We start from the raw sequence: 19,635 nt of genomic DNA, 5'->3' as shown, positions 1-19,635 counted from the left end.
CGCGACGCCGTCTGACGTCATACAGGCAATAAGAGGTCCTCGACGACGTGCAGACGTCAGTACCAATCATTTTTTACGTGCATGAGAACAACCAGGCAATGCAATGAAAGAGCAAGGCAACATCCATTATATTGTAAAATACACCACATTGTATGAATAACTGTAAATCTTTTTATGTACATATATATATATATATATAAAACTCTCTCTTTTAAAATATATACACACACCAAGTATATACATAAAGATATATACACATATACATATATATATATATATAAATATATTATATATACATCTATTGCACCCTCAAAGACCAAGAGGAGCGCACTCAAGGATTACTTGGCAAGACCATAAAGGCAACGGGGAGGCGGGTGGGACCGTGAGGAATCCACAGGTAGCTAATGTATCCACCAGAAAAGTCGTTACCGAAGGTAAGTAACTCGTTCTTCTGATGGATACAACTACCTGTGGATTCCTCACCTCATGAATAGAGTCCCAAAGCAGTACCACGCCCGGCGGTGGGTGCCTAAATGGTCAAACCAAGAAATCCTGCAGCACTGACCGTGCAAAATGGCCGTCCCTTCTAACCTCAGAATCTAAACAGTAATGTTTTGCAAAAGTGTGAAGGGACGACCAAGTTGCGGCCTTGCAGATGTCGACCACAGGAACACCTCTGGCTAAGGCCGAAGTGGCCGACTTAGCTCTGGTGGAATGAGCTCTAATGCCCTCAGGAGGATCCTTCTTTGCCAAAGAGTAACATATTTTAATGCAAAGAACAACCCACCTGGATAGTGTTCTCTTGTGGACTGCCTTTCCTCTCCTCTTGCCCACGTATCCAATAAACAGCTGATCCTCCAGCCTGAAATCCCTTGTTCTATCGATAAAGAAGCTCAACGCTCTCTTTGGGTCCAGACGGTGCAGTCTTTCTTCCTCTTTGGAAGGATGAGGCGGAGGATAGAACGTGGACAAAGTAATTGCCTGAGCCAAATGGAAGGGTGAAACAACCTTCGGGAGGAAAGCAGCCTTGGTCCTCAACACCACCTTATCCCCATAAAAAGTTGTATAAGGGGGTTTTACTGATAAGGCCTGCAACTCACTCACTCTCCTTGCTGATGTTATAGCTATCAGGAAGACTGTTTTTAAAACCAAATACCTCAAGGGGCAAGAATGCATAGGTTCAAAAGGGGACCCCATAAGGAAAGTCAGGACTAAGGACAAATCCCATTGCGGCATAACGAATGGCTTTGGAGGATATTGATTTAGAAGACCTTTCAAGAATCTGATAACAATAGGGGATTTAAATAAAGATGGTTGGTCTGGAAGACATATGAAGGCTGACAAGGGCGATAAATAACCTTTAATGGTAGCCACTGCACAACCTTTCTGCGCCAGAGATAGAGCAAAAGACAAAACGTCCGATAGATGAGCATGTAAGGGATCAATCTGCCTCTCTCCACACCACGCAACAAATTTAGACCACCTATTAGCGTAGATAGATTTAGTGGAGTGTCGCCTGGCGGCTAATATAACATCCACTACCTCAGGCGGGAGAGAGAAGGAACTCAGGTTGCCCCGTTCAATCTCCAGGCATGTAGGTGCAGACTCTGGAGGTTGGGGTGTAGAACCTGCCCCTGCCACTGTGAGAGGAGGTCTGCCCTGAAAGGGAGATGGAGCGGCGGGCACGTTGAGAGTTGGAGAAGGTCGGAGTACCACACCCTCCTTGGCCAATCCGGAGCTATTAAGATTACTAGAGCCCGGTCTTGGCGAATCTTCCTCAATACTCGAGGAATCAAGGGTATGGGAGGAAACGCGTAAAGCAACTGGCCGCACCAGGTCATTTGAAACGCGTCCCCCAACGCTTCCTGCATCGGATACTGAAGGCTGCAGAACAACGGACAATGCGCGTTCTCTCGAGTGGCGAACAGATCTACCCGTGGAAACCCCCACTTCTGGAAGATTAAACAGACTTGATCTGGATGGAGACGCCACTCGTGGTCTGCCGAGAAGTGGCGACTGAGACTGTCCGCACGCACGTTCAAAACTCCGGCCAGATGGTTTGCTATCAAGCAAATCCGATGGTCCTTTGCCCAGGACCATAGTCGAAGAGCTTCTCTGCAGAGAAGGTACGACCCCACTCCTCCCTGCTTGTTTATGTACCACATCGTGGTAGTATTGTCCGTTAGGACCTGTACCGACTGACCACGAAGGGAAGGGAGGAAGGCCTTGAGAGCCAGACGTACAGCCCGTAACTCTAACAGATTGATGTGAAAAATCTGTTCCTCTGGAGACCAAAGACCTTTGATCTCCAGATCCCCCAGATGAGCTCCCCACCCTAGAGTGGAAGCATCCGTTATGACTGTGGCCACTGGTGGCGACTGCTGGAACGGCTTTCCTTGTGAAAGATTGTTGCTTGCAATCCACCACTTCAAATCCACAGCAGCATCTCTGGAGATCTTGACAGTACCCTCGAGATCCCCTCTGTGTTGAGACCACTGCCTTCGGAGGCACCACTGAAGAGCCCTCATGTGCCAGCGAGCATGCGTGACCAACTGAATGCAGGAGGCAAAAAGACCGAGCAGACGAAGGACCTTGAGGACTGGAACTACCGCTCCATTTCGAAACATTGGAACCAAATCCTGAATATCTTGAATCCGCTGAGGCGGAGGAAAGGCCCGACCCAATGTTGTATCCAGTACTGCCCCTATGAACAGGAGGCGCTGAGAGGGCTCTAGGTGAGATTTGGGCTCGTTCACCGAAAAGCCCAGGTCGAACAACAACTGGGTTGTTGACTGCAGATGACGCAACACAAGCTCCGGGGACTTGGCTTTGATCAACCAATCGTCCAAGTAAGGGAATACTGCTATCCCCTTCCTTCTGAGCTCTGCCGCAACCACCGACATCACCTTCGTGAAGACTCGAGGTGCTGAAGTAAGACCAAACGGAAGGACCGCAAACTGGTAGTGTTGCGATCCCACCACAAACCGGAGATACTTCCTGTGTGACTTGAGTATCGGGATATGAAAGTAAGCATCCTGCAAGTCGACAGACACCATCCAGTCTTCCATATTCAACGCCAAAAGCACCTGTGCTAGGGTCAGCATCTTGAACTTTTCCTGCTTGAGGAACAAATTCAAGATCCTCAGGTCCAGAATTGGTCTCAAACGACCATCCTTCTTGGGAATCAGGAAATACCTTGAGTAAACTCCTTGACCCCTTTCCTGCTCCGGGACCAACTCCACCGCGCCCTTTAAAAGGAGGACTTCTACCTCCTGTTCTAGCAACAGGAGGTGTTCTTGTGAACAATACGAAGGGCGGGGCGGGATGAGGGGCGGAAACTCCCGAAAGGGAAGGGTGTAGCCTTTTCCCACAACACTGAGAACCCAAGTGTCCGACGTAACAGTCTCCCATTTGGTGAGAAAATGCTGTAATCTTCCCCCTACAGGAGAGGAGTGAGTGGGAAATGGTGGAAGCCTAAGGCTGCTTCCCCTGCTGCACCCCGCCAGAGGATGAGGAAGAGGCAGAGTGCTGCTGAGAAGCTCCCCTGGTGCGGACCCTACCCCTCCCCCTAAAAGATCTATAGGGATGGGAAGAGGCAGGTTGCTGATATCTTCCCCGAAAGGAAGAGGAGGAAGAGCCACGCCCAAATCCACGAAACCTCCTGAAGAATCTGGAAGAGGCCGTGGAAGAAGGAGCTTGGAGTCCCAACGACTTAGCCGTGGCCCTGCTCTCCTTAAACCGTTCCAAGGCCGAATCAGCCTTAGCCCCAAACAGTTTGTCCCCATCAAATGGGAGATCCAACAATGTGGACTGTACATCTGCCGAAAAGCCCGAGTTACGGAGCCAGGCCTGTCTCCTTTCCACCACAGTTGTGCCCATTGCTCTGGCTACCGAGTCGGTGGTATCCAGTCCCGTCTGGATAATTTGGGTCGCAGCAGCCTGGGCATCAGAGACAAGATCCAAAAGACCCTGGGGAAGCTCTGTAAACGAAGAGGAGATGTCATCCATCAGAGCATGAATATACCTCCCCAGGATACAGGTTGCATTGGTGGCTTTTAATGCCAGACTGCAGGACGAAAAAATCTTCTTCGACTGCGCCTCCAGCTTTTTTGAATCTCTGTCCCCAGGCACCGTCGGAAAAGAACCAGGCGCTGACTTGGACGAACAGGAGGCCTGCACAACCAAGCTCTCCGGCGTAGGGTGCCTAGATAGGAAACCAGGATCAGTTGGAGCCGTCCGATACCTCCTGGCCACGGCTCTGTGAACTGCTGGGGAAGATGCCGGCTTCTTCCACACCTCTAAAACCGGATCCAGCAGAGCGTCATTAAAAGGTAATAGAGGCTCCGCCGCGGCTGAGGCCGGATGCAACACCTCTGTCAAAAGGTTTTGTTTCGCCTCCACCACCGGCAAAGGCAGGTCCAAAAAACTAGCTGCCTTCCGTACCACTGTATGAAAGGAAGCAGCTTCCTCGGTATATTCCCCCGGGGACGAAAGGTCCCACTCAGGGGAAGTGTCCAGCCCACTGGCCGACTCCAGTCCACGCAGCCCATCACCCGAGTCCTCTAGCTCTCCTTCCTCTAGGGCTCGTTGGTACTCCTGCTCTTCTAGTACCCGGAGAGCACGCCTCCTTGAATGCAGTCGTTGCTCAATCCGCGGAGTCGACAATACCTCCGCCGAAGTCGGAGATCGGCGCCGATCTTCCGAAGCCACCGACGCCGCATCCGGCGCCACAGGTAACTTCGGCGCCGACTGAAGAGCAGTTGAAACGGATGGACCCACCGGAGTCACAGGCCGAAATCTCGACGTCGACGGGATGGAAATCCCTGGGGCCAATCCCTCCGAAGCCACCGGAGCGGCCACCGGCGCCGACACTGGCGCCGAGCCCACGTTCCCAAACGGGAGAAAGGGCATAAAGGGTGCCGGCCGAAGAGGCGCAGGATCACCCAAAGAAAAGGCCAAAGGCCCAGCCGGAGCACCCCCTGGAGCCATCTGTTGGAAGATGGCATACATCGCATTCAAGAATGCGGAACTATCAGCTCCAGGGGTGGGAAAAGCCGGATACTGGGGTGCCTGACTCGGAGGCGACCCCGACGCCGGCCTCGGCGTCTGCGCCGGAGAAAACACTTGAGGCTCCAATACCTCAATCACCGACGCCTGTCCAGGCGAAGTTGGAGACGCCGGAGAGGGCAACGGCGTCGAAGGATGCGGCGTCACCGTGGGGCTGACCTCCCATGTCCTTCGGCGCCGATCCGGAGACCTGGAACGAGCCTCCCTTGAATGACGCCGAGATTCTCTACGGCGCCGGGAGTCTCGATGACGCCGATGTCTTGGAGAAGACTTTTTCTTGTGATGCTTCTCCTTTGACTTGGCCATAAACAGCTTCGCCTCGCGTTCTTTAAGGGCCTTCGGATTCATGTGCTGACATGAATCACAAGTCGAGACGTCGTGGTCGGAGCTCAAACACCAAAGGCAATCGGAATGAGGATCCGTCACCGACATCATGCCTCCACACTCACGACAAGGCTTAAATCCAGACTTTCTCTGCGACATTATTTCCACAGAGAAAGAGTACGCAGCAAGATATACACTGTAACCGCAAGAGTAACAGTTGCTCCCTCGAAGATAACCGTTTCGAATGCACGGAAAAAAGGGAACTGACGTCTGCACGTCGTCGAGGACCTCTTATTGCCTGTATGACGTCAGACGGCGTCGCGTGCGAGACAGTGACGTCCTCGTCGACGTGCAGAGACTAGTAAGAAGATTTCCGTCGAATGCTGGCGCCATGGGAGTATTCATGAGGTGAGGAATCCACAGGTAGTTGTATCCATCAGAAATCCCTATTTTCAGTGAAGCCATCATGTAGCTGGGAAACACGTAGTGACCAGTGTCCAGCAATGTACTTAACATGGCTTCCCTATTCACTTATTATATCTAAGAATTGACAAAGACACAGCAGGGGCAGATATGTCCACACATGTAGTATAATGCACCCTGCCTCAGGGCTGTAAGACCTGCTGTAGGAGTGACTTACATATATTGCATGCAGTGTTATGGGACATGTCACACATGATGTGTGCCATGTCGTGTTTTCACTTTTAGCTGCACCAAGACATCCAGCCTGCAATGGGAGTCTGCATGAGTTAGGTGAGGGGTCCCATGCAGCCCTTGGGGGCCCTCTTTGCTACCCATGCCCTAGGTACAAGGGGTACCATTTACTAGTGGTTTACGGGGGGCCAAAGGTATTGCTAATTGGGGAACAATTGCACAGTTTTAGGGAAAGAGGTCTGGCACTGGGGACCTGAATAGCAGGAACTAAGTGCACTTTCAGTCAAAAATGTATCATGTACCAGGCAAAAAGTGGGAGTGACCATGTCAAAAAGGGGCACTTTCCTACACTTAGGAACAGTAATAGTTTTGAAAAGGCGAAATTGCGCCAATACAGGTTTGGTTAATGTTGCAAATTGAACGTGAGATAGGACCATTTCAGATGTCATTAAATATTTGCAGTAGGAAATTGTGCAGGGAAAAAGTTAAAGTCAAAGTTTTTTATTCATGGTTACAGAACTCCAAGAAGAAACAAATAAAAATGAATATATAAAAACACCAATGTGAATAAAAACATTAAATACACAAAATAAATATACACAAAAGTACTTCCCACTAGGCTTTCAACTACTGCAGACATATCATCAATATAAATGTAAAAAGCTTTTAAAATAATTAAAAATACTGTAGCAAAACACTTCATTCTGAGGCATATAAAGTAACTGTTGTGCTTCCGCAGCTGAACATATAAAGAGTCGTAGTTAAGTTGGACTCCGCCATCTCCATCGTGATGAAGAAAGTGCAGTGAAAAAAAAAAAAAAAAGGACATGCTTCAAATCCTGGTGCCCATTATTACATAAATGACAAATTGGGGAGGACCTATACCATTTAGCCAGAAGGGAACTAAGCAGTAACATTCCCAGCCTTAACAGGATCCAAAAATGCCTCAACCTATGAGGTACGTTCTAGCCAATGTATGGTTGTTCCCTCCTTACAGAGATAGAGTTACTCATGTTTAAAAAGTCCCTGTTTCTTTGACACAGTTTTCCATATTCATGTGGAAGCTTAGCTCCCACGTTGACTGCTTTAGGAAGCCTTTTAATTGTTCCACTGTAAGAGATAAGACTAGGTCAGGGTAGAGATTTAACAGATCAGCTGCCACTATAACATTTCTATAGATTACTGGTCTATCCTTTCTTACCTACAGTAGATCTTTCTTCATTAGATGCCGCAGGCAATTTTCTTTACTCCTTGCTATGCAGGGGCCGCCGCAGAGGTCGAAGGGTTTACTAAGATCATATTATTTCTTAACAATTGCCCCTCCAATATATTTCGAAACCTCCATTTAGCCACCTCAATTGTCTCCAATCCATACAGTAGAGTAGTTGGAATTTTCACTCTACAAAGACCTGTAGAGTGCCTGGGCTTGGTCTTTGTGCTTGTAGTGCTCAATATGGGCCCTATCACTAAGGTTACTGCACATTACCCTCCCTGAAAAGGTGTAAGAATTTACAGTTTCTAGCTCAAGTGCCCACCATCCAAGGGAAGTTATTAAATGTAGGCTTCTTTCTACCATGAAAACACATGATTTTAGTTTTAGTACTGTTAATCCTTGATGAGACACTGAAAATTGTTGTAGGGATTTCAAACAATTATTCAATCCTTTAGGGTTAAGGTCTAAACTAATATATCTTCAGCATAAAGCAGACACACTAACTCGAACATCAATGGTTGGAGCAATAACATCGCTAGGCGAGTGATAGTGTAGGAGGTCCGAAATATACATCGAAAAGAGGGTCTGGGCTAGAATAAGCCCTTGCTTTAGGTCACTTGAGGATGTTATTTTCACTGAGAGACCCGATCACCCCCAAATAACACACTACACCATGTGGAAGAGTGAAGACCAATTGTTAGTTCTAACAAAGTATGAGGTATTCCCAGCCTTGACAGCTTCTTCCACAGTAAGAGCTGATCTACTTTGTCAAAGGCTGTGGAGAAGTCTATAAATGTTGCATACATCGTCCCCCTTGTTCTTACATACTTTTCAATATTTTAACTGAAGGGCTGCTATATTATTGCTTGTCCCATGATTTTTCCGGAACTCAGTTTGCTCCAAAGGAATTATGCTGTTGTCTTCTGCCCAATCATTTATTTCAGTTAGAAGACACAAGTACTTTACTCACAGCATCAAGAAGCACCATCTGTTGATAATTCTCAGGCAATTTTCCTGTTTTATATAGCGGGACTATAATTCTTCCTCTCCAACCAGGGGGAACTTTATTATTCATATAGCAGCCTTTAAAGACTGGAAGCAGTCTTTTGTTTCATAATTAAGAGTCTTGTTTTATGGGGGAAATGGGGACTTCATCAGGCCCCATTGATGCTGAAGTACGCATCTCTCGGATTTCACTTGCAGAAGGGGGTGGATAGACGCAATTACCCTTTTCTAAGTCAAAGACTTCATCTTTTCCCCCATTTGCTGCATATAGCTTGGAAATTAATTTGATCCATTTAACTTCTTCAATAGCTGAGGGTAATGACCTCCTCTCATGTTCCGCAGCCTTCCGCAACTAAGGAATAAAACAACTGCATTTCCCTCTTCCTTGCTACCTCTGTCAAATTTACCCAAAGTTGACCCTGTTTCTCTTTTCCCAGGCTTATCTTAAGCTTCTTCCTTCTCCTGTTTAATAATGAAATCCCTACCTTCCTTTCTCTCTCTCGAGTATGTTAAATATTGTCTACTGACTAAGGGGGTTATTACAACTTTGGAGGAAGTGTTAATCTGTCCCAAATGTGACGGTAAAGTGACGGATATACCACCAGCCGTATTACGAGTCCATTATATCCTATGGAACTCGTAATACGGCTGGTGGTATATCCGTCACATTTGGGACGGATTAACACCTCCTCCAAAGTTGTTATAACCCCCTAAGTATTTTATTTCTCTGTTCAACAGGAGAAGGTTCAGGGGAATTGGGTTATAAATAATCTTGGCTGGTCTCTGTTTCACACCCATTACTAACTGCCTTATGAATGCAGAAAAACATTCTAATTCAGCTCCCTCCCAGGTCTGTAATTTTGAAATATTAGATTCAAGTGTGTCCTTTAATTCAGTGAACAAGCTCAGATTCCACTGCGTTCTTCCTGTTTTTTTAATTACATTTGGACAAGGATCCATCAAAACTCCAGGAGCAGAAATGTGTCATATTCAGGCCAAAAATAAAGATCACCAAACTATGATCACTAATAGGGACATCTACTATTTTGAGGTCACCGAATAAGTAAAAAGAAGTACATCCAACCACACATAATCCAAAATTGATCCATCATTTAAAGATTTACGAGTGAACTGCGCCAGGGTGTCTGAACATAACCTCCCAGATACAATCACTATTTTTCATATATTCTAGTAAAAGGAGCCTTCTTTTATTGGATTTTATATTTGGAGGAAAGGAAATAGGCGGGACCCGAAGAGCTTCCTCTTTTTCGATATCACCCGATTGGTTCAGGGCAAAATTAGAAAGTTTACAGTTCAAATCCCCAACCAAAATTACATGGGGAGGGTGATCTTTAACAAGTTGACTTTTTAAAAAAGAACAGATAGCCTCGGAGGGATATACGCATTTAGCAATAGTAGGGGGGAACTCCCCTTCAAGCAGTCTGGTTAATACAGCATCAGTGCATTAAATAGATCATAGACGTATCTATAGCACTCATATTTCCAGGTATACCTGTAGGTTAAGAGAAACACTACCTTCTAGAAGGTTTAGCTTTACAACCAAGGAAAAAGTATTCGACACACTGTATCTCCGTATCACACCAAGTCTCCTGGAGACAAATCACATCCAATAGTAAGGTCTCTTAAAGCTGATTTTTTTTCGCTACTATTCTTAATGCTAGCAGCATTCCAAGAAGCAACCTTTAGTTTGTTGCTAATTCTGAAAAAAAACGGGATGTTTATTCATACTCGCATTACTTAGGACACCAGGCAACCAATTCCACCTCTGTACATCCTCATGAGAATTTGAATCTAAAAGAACGTTGGCCTCCCTAAAGACCACCTGTCTACCATTTTTCCCAAATGATATTTGCAAGGCCTGTGCATTTGTTTGTAAAATATCCTTACTATGCAGTGGCAAGGACAGGTGTCTATTCTGGGGGTTGCCACCCTCAAATTCACCCCTCCCTTCTAGAACAGGAAAGACATCAATTCCTCTGCATTGTAAACATTCTACATTCTGTAAAATCGTTTTTACAATAATTCCGGGAAAATATGTTGCAGTGTGGCAAAATCTACAGGCAAAATGTCATCCTGTATTGGAAAACTAATAGAACTCAACTCATGAAGGTTTTCTCTGTCCATAGCTTCACACCGTCGATGAACGTATATTAATCTGGAAGTGAGCAAACATGAATCATCCTGTTAGTTGTGGATTATGGACATAACCTGCAAAGGTGTCCACTTGTGAATAAATCGGAGTTTCAACCCAAGCACCATCAAATTGCATGCGTCTGATTACATACATCTCACTCTGATTTAAAGGGAGATATGTGGACTGTTTAAATATCAACAACTGCACAGTGTAGTGTACAGTGCCGTCTGAACTGCATGTTCATGCCAACACTTGCCTGACACACCCTGGTTACTGGGCACTAAAAACTGTGCAATACTAAATGTTCTCCCCAGAGCACTTTATTAGCATTACAACCCGCTGCCAAAGGCTTTATTGATCGTTAAAGTTACTCTACCTGAAAGTCCTGCCACATAGATGGAATATAAAAAAAACAGAGGGTCTTTAACAATTGGTACAGCTCAAGGCAGATGGGGTATTATGCTATTAGAACATTCCATCTACTCACCGTAGAATGTTCGAAATTAAACAGTGAGAAATAGAAAGACCAACAATAGAATGTTGAAGTAGAAGGCCTATGTTAGGCATTATTGGCCCTGTGCCACTTCACTGCCTTCAATTTAGCATGGCTAATGCTTGGGCCGCTAATGCATTGGAGGACCTTTAATGACCAAACTAGCTCTTAGAAGTTAACTATACTGTTATTAGAACGCAGAGGTCTGGGGTGAGATGCTTGCAAAAGTCTCAGCCACTGGCAATCACTAGTGTTCCGTTCTGGCCCATGTCTTTTTTCCCACTAATTCACACAAGGAACAAACATCTGAAGGAAGTCCCATATTCTCAGCAGGGTGAGAACACATAATTGAAATCGTTCAAGTAGTTGTAAAGATGAATTCTGGATGCTAAACGCAAGCTCCAGTGTTTAAAAGATTCAGGGAAATGAAACAGTGGTCTGTCTGGGTCCGAACTGGGCTTCATCTGTAGCTGAGGAAGGACGCCTATTCTGAATGTAGAAGTTGACATTGACATATTTAGTGATGGCAGGGATGAGAGCTAGTTGACACTGATGAGGTGCAGACATATTTAGGGAACCGAGGATCTTGCATAATTCCACTTCTTGGACAGAATTGAACTCAATTTTTTGGGGGCGCGAGGAGCCACTACACTAGTCTTTGCCAACAATGAAGGGGAAGACACGCCCATGTCACCTCGAAGGTTGTCCAGTTTGGCTCAAAACTGGGGCAAGTGGACCTCAGGTAAAGTGCTGGGAGCAAGCTATGCAGGAAGGTTTGGACTGAGTGGCTTCCAAGTCCTTACACGCCTTATAGGTATATTAGGCTGATTTACGAGTTTCCTTAACAGGGTTTTTGGAAATAGATTAAGTTATATGAATTATTTGTTGAACTATTTGTTGATTAACAAAGGCTTGATGCTCTGGGGGAAGATTCGATTTCCTTTAGTGCCTTACCAGGGCTCCGCCTAGATGTTTAAAGGGGTGTAAAAAAATGTTATAGCATCATTTATTGTGTCACGACCTCCTTGATTTTACCTTTTAACTGGTTTGAGGAGCCACTTTGCCAACGCCAGCACTATTGCAATTTCACAGCACTGTAAATATATCTGCAGCGGGTAACAGACTGTGAGATCCAGGGAAGCTTGGATATGAGAGTAAGCAGTGATGGATTTAAAGCGTGGGATGGTGGGTTACATTTGTTATGGACCTATGCGGCGGTTCGTTCATCAGAGATGAGACCTTTAGGAACATTACATATCTCTTACAATGCAGAACTGAGTATACCGTTTTGGCTCGGATCAGTTAGTTCCTCTCTGGCCGAGTGCAAACACCAGCACTTCTACTGTTTCAGTCGAAACCCCTGCACTGTCAATTGAGGTGTTCCCTGGGGTTCTGCAACCTCTTCCTTTTATTCAAACAATACGTGATGTTTCTATAGGAGCTATTTCACAGTCCCCCACTGGAAGTGGTATATTAGACTAATGAGCCTCTAAGGGTGGCCACGGCTAAAGGAGTTTGAGCTTTCTTAGACTGGGCCCCCACGCCCTGCTAGAGTAGTCTGCATGAGCATTCCTGCCCAGTAGCAGCATTTACTTATGCATTCGTGTTGGCTGTTTAATGACTGCAGTATTTGTAACAAACTTGCAGTTTTGGGGTTGTAGCGAAAATATTAAATGAAAATAGATGTGTACTCCAAAACAGTGGTACTTTATTAAAATATATAGATTCATACATATGTTTTTCTGCAATTTGAAGTCAAAACAACTTTCTAGGCGTGTTGAGAGGCACTTTTCAAGTTGAAATTCAATAAGAAGTGCAGTAAAACGTTCCAACAACTCAGCAGAATGCGGGTTACAATGCCTATTAAATACAGAAGCCTTAAAGTAGACACGGCCTGAATTCAGCAGTGACCTCTACTTAGAAGTCAACAAAATATAACACATCTGGGTGATCTAATGGTAAGAAGTATTTTGTCCCGGGCCCTCCCCCACTCAGGTATTTCATTAATTAGGGGTAACCTGGGCTCCAAATAGCACCTGGTGATTTTTCCTTGTTCTGAACTCCCCCAAATGCAAGCATTGTACCAGAATAGGGAACTTAGTGAAGATAACAAAACCATCGGAGGGTAGCTTGGCCAGTCTCACTTAAAACAAGAGAAGGGGAACACAAGTCTGAGAACTAAAGAATGCAACAAATGCATAGTGGGCGGGTCTGGGTAGTTCACAGGAAGTAGTAGATAGACAACAATACGGAGAACAAGACGAGGAGACAAATAGCATCAGACATTGGTTGCATAAGATAACTGGAAGCTTAGGGTAAAGGTAAAAGGAGGGACATGGAGAAAATGTCACAAAAAGAGATAAGAGAGGACGTCAGAAGAAAAGAGAAAGGTATTAATGTCTAGTATGGCAGTGAATAGGAATCAAGATACAGGGATGAATAAACAAGATGAAAGAGTGAGAAAGAAAAGCTGCTACAGTCAGAGTAAAGCTAAATAAGGTATACAATAGGCTCAAGTTGAGGTAGTGAGTAGGGCCAGTTCCATGTTTGCCGGAACGCAATCTGCCGACAAGAAACATAGAACTGTCTTTGTCATGTCCCCAGGAAGACAACAGTGTCACAGACAGCACCAGCCCTTCTTCATGTCTGCATCTGGACCTCCTTCAGTTTTTTTATTGCCTCAGCCATCAGATCGCAAGCCGTCTTGTGCTTCTGCCAGTGCTTCACCTGGCACTCTCTAAGGGAAAAAGTACAAGAGTGCTATCAACAAAACATTGAAGCGTGATAGTTGAGCCATCTTTGAGAAAGGGAAAGCAGTTATCTTAAGCCCACAATAGGCTGACTGCTAGCGGCTAATATGGATTCTGATTTCAGGACCACATTAAACAAGACAGGCACAAATGCCTTCTTTCCTGAATACACAGACACAAGCACAGGGATGAAAGTGAACTATCATTAATTGCCATTTTAATGCACTGCAACTAGCATTAATTAGTAACAGATTTAAAAAATGTTTTTTATAACATTTTTTGAGTCACTTATAATTGTCATTTTTCATAACAATCAGTACAGATGTTCAAGGAAAGGATCACACTAATGTAGCAGATCATATACAGGACTACTCTATGAAAAAACATTTTAAAAACAGACCCAACAGGTATGAAGTACGTTTCCTCACAGGGTGGAACTACAAAGATTGAGTAAAGTTTTACACAATCTTAGCTGCTCAAATGGAATGATGGAATGATGATACATTCTGAGAAAACAAACATATTAGGCAGAAAAAGGAAAAACAATGGTGTTTATCTGAAAAACTGCCATCTGATTACATCAAATAAATTTAAATATCTGGGATGTTGGCTGGTCGATTAAGGAGACCATATAACAGACTGTTATAATATAATTGTTATAATTGTTGGAGTAATTCAACCATAAGTATTATAGTATGTTCTCATAATTATATTTACTACTGTTTTATTCTCATATACCATTTCCTATTACCATTTCCATATAACCCCTATTGTATGGTTCTTGATGGTAAAATGGTGCACTCCATTCCGTCCTTTGGAATGTTGAATAATGGTACATCCAGGAGTGCACCTTAGAATGTTGATGAAGGAAAGGGTTGGTCAGAGGCAGTGAGAAGTGAAGGTGCTATGCAAGGAGTCTGCTAATAACTGACTATTAAATCAGCCGGTCTCTACTGATTTCAAGATTATAACAGAAGAACTTTTGGCGAAGAGGGTGGGATACTGCGCAGGGGCGGTAAAGACTCCTTGCCCCTGATATGTTCAGCACCACAGTGAATTATCTGATTCCTGCTTTGGAACCAAGAAGGTACAGTCAAGTGGTGCCTGTGTGTCTTTAGCGGGCAGAGAGCATCTGAGGACGCAACCATCTCAAGTGTCAACGGCAGTTGATGGATGTCTAGCAATTCAGCACGTCATCAGGGATTACGCCGTGCAAAGAGTTAAGCGGCTAGATCGTGAGTGTCATAGTGTTAATTTTATGAGGATTTAACATGTAACCTGGCCGAACGCTATTGTGGTGAAGAGTATGGCGTTGTAGCGCTGACGCGTAGCGCTGAAGATAACCTTAGTTGACACAGCCATTTTTGCCTGCTAAGTGTGCTGCCGTGAGAGAAAATCTCTGTCTCACGCTGGCGGTGTCCGAACGACGTGGCCTGAAGTAATTCATCGGCGCATGAGGGGGCGTCTCATGCGGTACTAAACTGTGGTGTGTGAGCGTTCCGAGTGACACGGCGTCTCAGAACGGCTCTGAGGCACGGGGCGGGAGCGCTCTGAGTAAGCCCAGGGTCAGCAGAGCGGCGCTGAAGCGCGGCGTGTGGCCGTCCTAGTACTGCGCTAAGAAGAGAACGGGCACGTCTTCGTTGGTCTATGCGTTGAAGGGCTTTCATTATTAAGAGCCCTCGCGTATGAAACACGAAACGCGAATGGAACACTAGCATTTCATATCTCCAAGTATCGGGAGCTTACCGGCAAAGCTCTGAATTCCTCGAGGGAATCGGACTGGTGAAGTGAGGTAATCCTCGAGACGGAAGCAAGCTTTCTTGTAAATGAACGCTCTACAAAATAAAAGCCCTTTTGAGTTTAGGCTATTTCAAAATAAGAGTGTAACTTTGTGAAATTCATATTGCTCACAAGTGCAGACTATAATAGACTGTGAATACATTACAAGTTGATATATTATAGAATGTGTTGTATAATCTTAATACTAGTTTATTCTGTATTACAGTTATGAAGTTGATTGTTAATACAAAGGGCACATCAGTGTAAACAGTGTGCCAAGAGAGTGTATTGGGAGAAAAACTGGGAAGGAGCAGAATTCACTCAATACGATACCATTTAGTAACGGTTTACCTATTTTACTACAAAATAAGTGACAACGAAATGGCTGCTGCAGGGATGTCCCAACCTCCCCCGTTCTTAAATGAAATTGGTGAACCGTTATTACCTTGGAAGGAATGGTCTAAATTGTTTGAGTCTTACTTAATTGCTATAGGTGGAGAAAAGTTTACAGCAGTAAGGAAGCAACATATACTATTACACAACATAGGAATACATGGTAGAAAAGTATATGAGAGTCTGACAGTCAATGAAGAAGAAGGAGAGGAGGATGGGGAAAATGTTGATGTTTTCCAACAAACGTTGGACAGGTTGGAGGGTCATTTCGGGCACAAAGTTAATATTGTATTAGAACGACATAGATTTTTCAGTAGAGTACAGGCCAAGGATGAAAAGGTAGGAACCTACATAGCTTCCTTGCGAGGGCTCGCCCAAACGTGTGCTTTTGGGGATCTAGAAGACTCATTGATTCGTGATCAGTTAGTTAGGTGTACGAATAGCCCAAGGGTGCAAGAGAAGCTTCTTACTCACAACCCTACTCTAAAAGAAGCTGTGGATATGGCAAGGAGTATTGAGCATACAGTGGAATGTATGAGAGAGATTAAAAGCACACCTGAGATAGATAGTGTAAAAGAAATAAAAGGTGGCAATACAAAGGATGAGGGGGTGGACAATGAAGAGTCAGTAGTGTTGGCCACCACTGTAAGGAGGAATCTTAATGAAGACATATCTAAAGGAAGATGTTTCAGATGTGGGAACCCCAAACATCTAGCCAATAGTCCTTTGTGCCCGGCACGTGGTTGCATGTGCAGGAAGTGTGGTGCAAAAGGGCACTATGCGAGGGTGTGCAAAAATGATAAGAACACAAGGAAAAAATTAAATAGAGTAGAAGAATTTACTGATTTAGGTACTAAGTTTATTCTACAAGTCAAGGGGAAGCAGGGAACAGAATCCCGCAACAATGCTTATCCTATGTGTGACATCAGGCTTGATGATATAGCGGTGGAGGTTTATGCTGATTCTTGTTCGCCTTATACATTCTTGAACTACCAAACTTTTGTTGACAAGTTCCAAATGCGAGGTTATAAATTGCACTCTGCCAACATTAAACCGGGTGGGTACAATAACGACCCAATACCTCTTAAGGGAATGCTAGAACTAGACATTATGTTCAAGGACAGACACACGAAAGGAGAGGTGTACATTACTGAGAAGGGATCTAATTTACTGGGATGGAGGCACCAGAGGGAGCTCGGAATCAAACTGGATCCCAATGGCGAGGAACAAGTGTTACTAGTAAATTTGCAGAGATTTTGTGAAAGAGTTTGTGAGGAATGTCCAAGACTGTTTGATGATAGATTAGGGTTGTTGAAAAACTTCCAGCACAAAATTAAACTTAAGGAGGGTGCGACACCTGTGGTACATAAAGTGAGATCTGTTCCGTATCTAATGAGGGAACCGTTGAAGGAAGAATTGGACAAATTGGTCAAATCAGGAGTTATAGAACCTATTGAGAGCTCTTTATGGTTGGCGCCAATTGTGGTCACAAAGAAACCCAATGGAAGAGGTATTCGTCTGTGTGTGGACTTGAGGGATTTAAACGCGAATATATGGGTAGATAGATTTCCCTTACCCAAAATAAATGAAATGGTAAGCATGTTGGGGTCCGCTAAACATTTTAGTGTGATTGATCTATCTTCCGCATACCACCAGGTGGAGTTACACCCTACTTCACGCTCGCTCACGTCCTTTATTACTCCATTTGGGGCATTTAGATATCGCAGGATGCCATTTGGCCTCGCATCAGCCGCTGCGGTATTCCAAAGAATCATGCAGAAGATTTTGCAGGAAATCAAGCAAGTTATGTGCTTCCAGGATGACATACTAGTATATGGGAGTACGGAAGGTGAGCACAATGCAACCTTAAGAGAAGTCTTCCAGGCTTTAGATAAAGCCGGCATGACCATTAGGAAGGATAAGTGTCAACTAAGGGTTGAATCTGTGGAATACTTAGGACATAAAATAAGTAAAGATGGGGTTGAACCCAAATGTGATCTAGTAGTAGCTGTAAAGGAAGCTCCAGCTCCTACCAATAAAGAGGAATTGAGATCATTTTTGGGTTTAGCGGAGTATATGTCCAAGTTTGTTCACAATTTTGCAGCAGTCACTGCTCCCATGAGAGCATTATTAAAGAAAGACATACCCTTTGTGTGGAATGAAGAGAGTCAGGGTTCGTTTGAAGAAATCAAGGAAGCCATTGTCCATTGCCCCACGTTAGGGAACTTTGACACCACCAGGAAAACGTGGCTCACCACGGATGCGAGTGGAAAAGGTTTAGGTGCCACGTTATCCCAATGTGTAAATGGGCAGGAAAGGATCATGGCGTTTGCATCCAAATCATTAAAGGAGGCAGAACTAAATTATTCCACGATAGAGAGGGAGGCTTTAGCCTGTTTTTGGGCCGTCAACCATTTCAAATACTTCTTATGGGGATTGCCGTTTGTGGTTAGAACAGACCACAAACCCCTCATTTCATTATTTACTGTTAAAGGCAAAGACCAAGCTACCCCTCGTATTGCAAGGTGGATTATGGGGTTGGAAGGCTTTAATTTCGACATGCAATATGTCCCCGGCATGAGAAATGTGGTGGCTGACTGTCTTTCGAGACTACCCAAGAAGGGTGGAAAGGATGAATCTATTGAGAGCCTTGATCCAGTGTTTCATGTAGAACTGTCAGGTATTACCAAAGAAGAATGGGTCACAGCTACAACCTTGGATAAGATTATACAAACTTTGAAAGATATGATTTTGAGGGGTTGGCCTAATAGTTGTCAGCAACTTGATGAGGAGGTAAAGGGGTATTGGGAGGTACGTTCTGAACTCCACTTAACCAAAGACCTAGTAATGAGAGGTGAGAGAATTGTTCCCCCCAAAGCTCTCTGGGAAAAACTGATTGGATTGGCACATGAGGGACACCTAGGAAGAACCTTGACTAAGAACAGACTGCGAGCCTCCTACTGGTTCCCCACAATGGACAGGTTAGTTGAGGATGCTGTTCGTGATTGTACCCATTGCTCATTGAGTGATAAAACCAGAAGCATGCGCAAGGCTCCCTTATCTCCAGTTGAGGTCCCCACCAAACCATGGGACAAGCTTGGGTTAGATATTTTAGGACCTCTCACGTGCCCAGGATCGAGAGCCAGGTTCATTTTTGTGTTAGTTGATTATCACACACACTGGGTGATGACCAAGGCTGTACATAATGTAACCGCCCATGATGTAATACAATTCCTTAAAGAAACCTTTACCCGTGAAGGTATTCCAAGCACTATTGTGACAGACAATGGGGTACAGTTCACTTCAAGCGCCATGGTTGAGTTTTTGACTGTCAGTGGGATCAAACATTACCGGACAGCGTTATACAACCCAAAGGCAAACGGCCTGGTAGAAAGAGTCAACAGGATGATCAAGGAGTGTTTGCAGTTAGCCAGTGTGTCTCGAGTTTCAGGAGAAGGCGCAATTGAGAGTATGTTGTGGTCATATCACACCACACCCAATTTGTTCACGGGAGTATCCCCTTTTATATCCCTTAAAGGTAGACAACCAGGAACTAAGTTAAACCCGAATTGGTTGGGAGGAGGGGAGCCCGTTATTGTTCATCGTAAAGAGGTATTGAGGAAGGTAAGAGAGAACCAGAGGAGGTACCAGGGTTGGTATAACATCAAAATGGGCACCAAAATTAAACAATGGAGGGTGGGCCAATGGGTCAGAATAAAGCTACCAGGATCTACTCGGAAGGAGGGAAGCCGGTTCTCTAAGCCATTAAGAATTACTAAGGTACATAAGAATGTGGTAACCT

General features: G+C 44.7%; 1 protein-coding gene and 1 long non-coding RNA gene across 2 annotated transcripts in view; one reads left to right on the top strand and one right to left on the bottom strand.

Moving 5' to 3' along the window:
- The window catches only part of LOC138259218 (uncharacterized), a 143,391-nt gene that overhangs the window by 29,157 nt on the left and 94,599 nt on the right, over positions 1–19,635 (top strand). The window lies entirely within an intron of this gene.
- Positions 12,601–19,635, bottom strand: part of ZMYND10 (zinc finger MYND-type containing 10) — a 161,856-nt gene continuing 154,821 nt past the window's right edge. Inside the window, exon 12 of the mRNA XM_069206801.1 lies at positions 12,601–13,648. Within this exon, the coding sequence (XP_069062902.1) occupies positions 13,552–13,648 (97 nt within the window). The 3' untranslated portion in view covers positions 12,601–13,551. The remainder of the gene's footprint in view (positions 13,649–19,635) is intronic.

The sequence above is a fragment of the Pleurodeles waltl genome, chromosome 9 (assembly GCF_031143425.1).
Source record: "Pleurodeles waltl isolate 20211129_DDA chromosome 9, aPleWal1.hap1.20221129, whole genome shotgun sequence".
Lineage (NCBI taxonomy): Eukaryota > Metazoa > Chordata > Amphibia > Caudata > Salamandridae > Pleurodeles > Pleurodeles waltl.
This window is presented reverse-complemented; position numbering and strand designations above follow the sequence as displayed.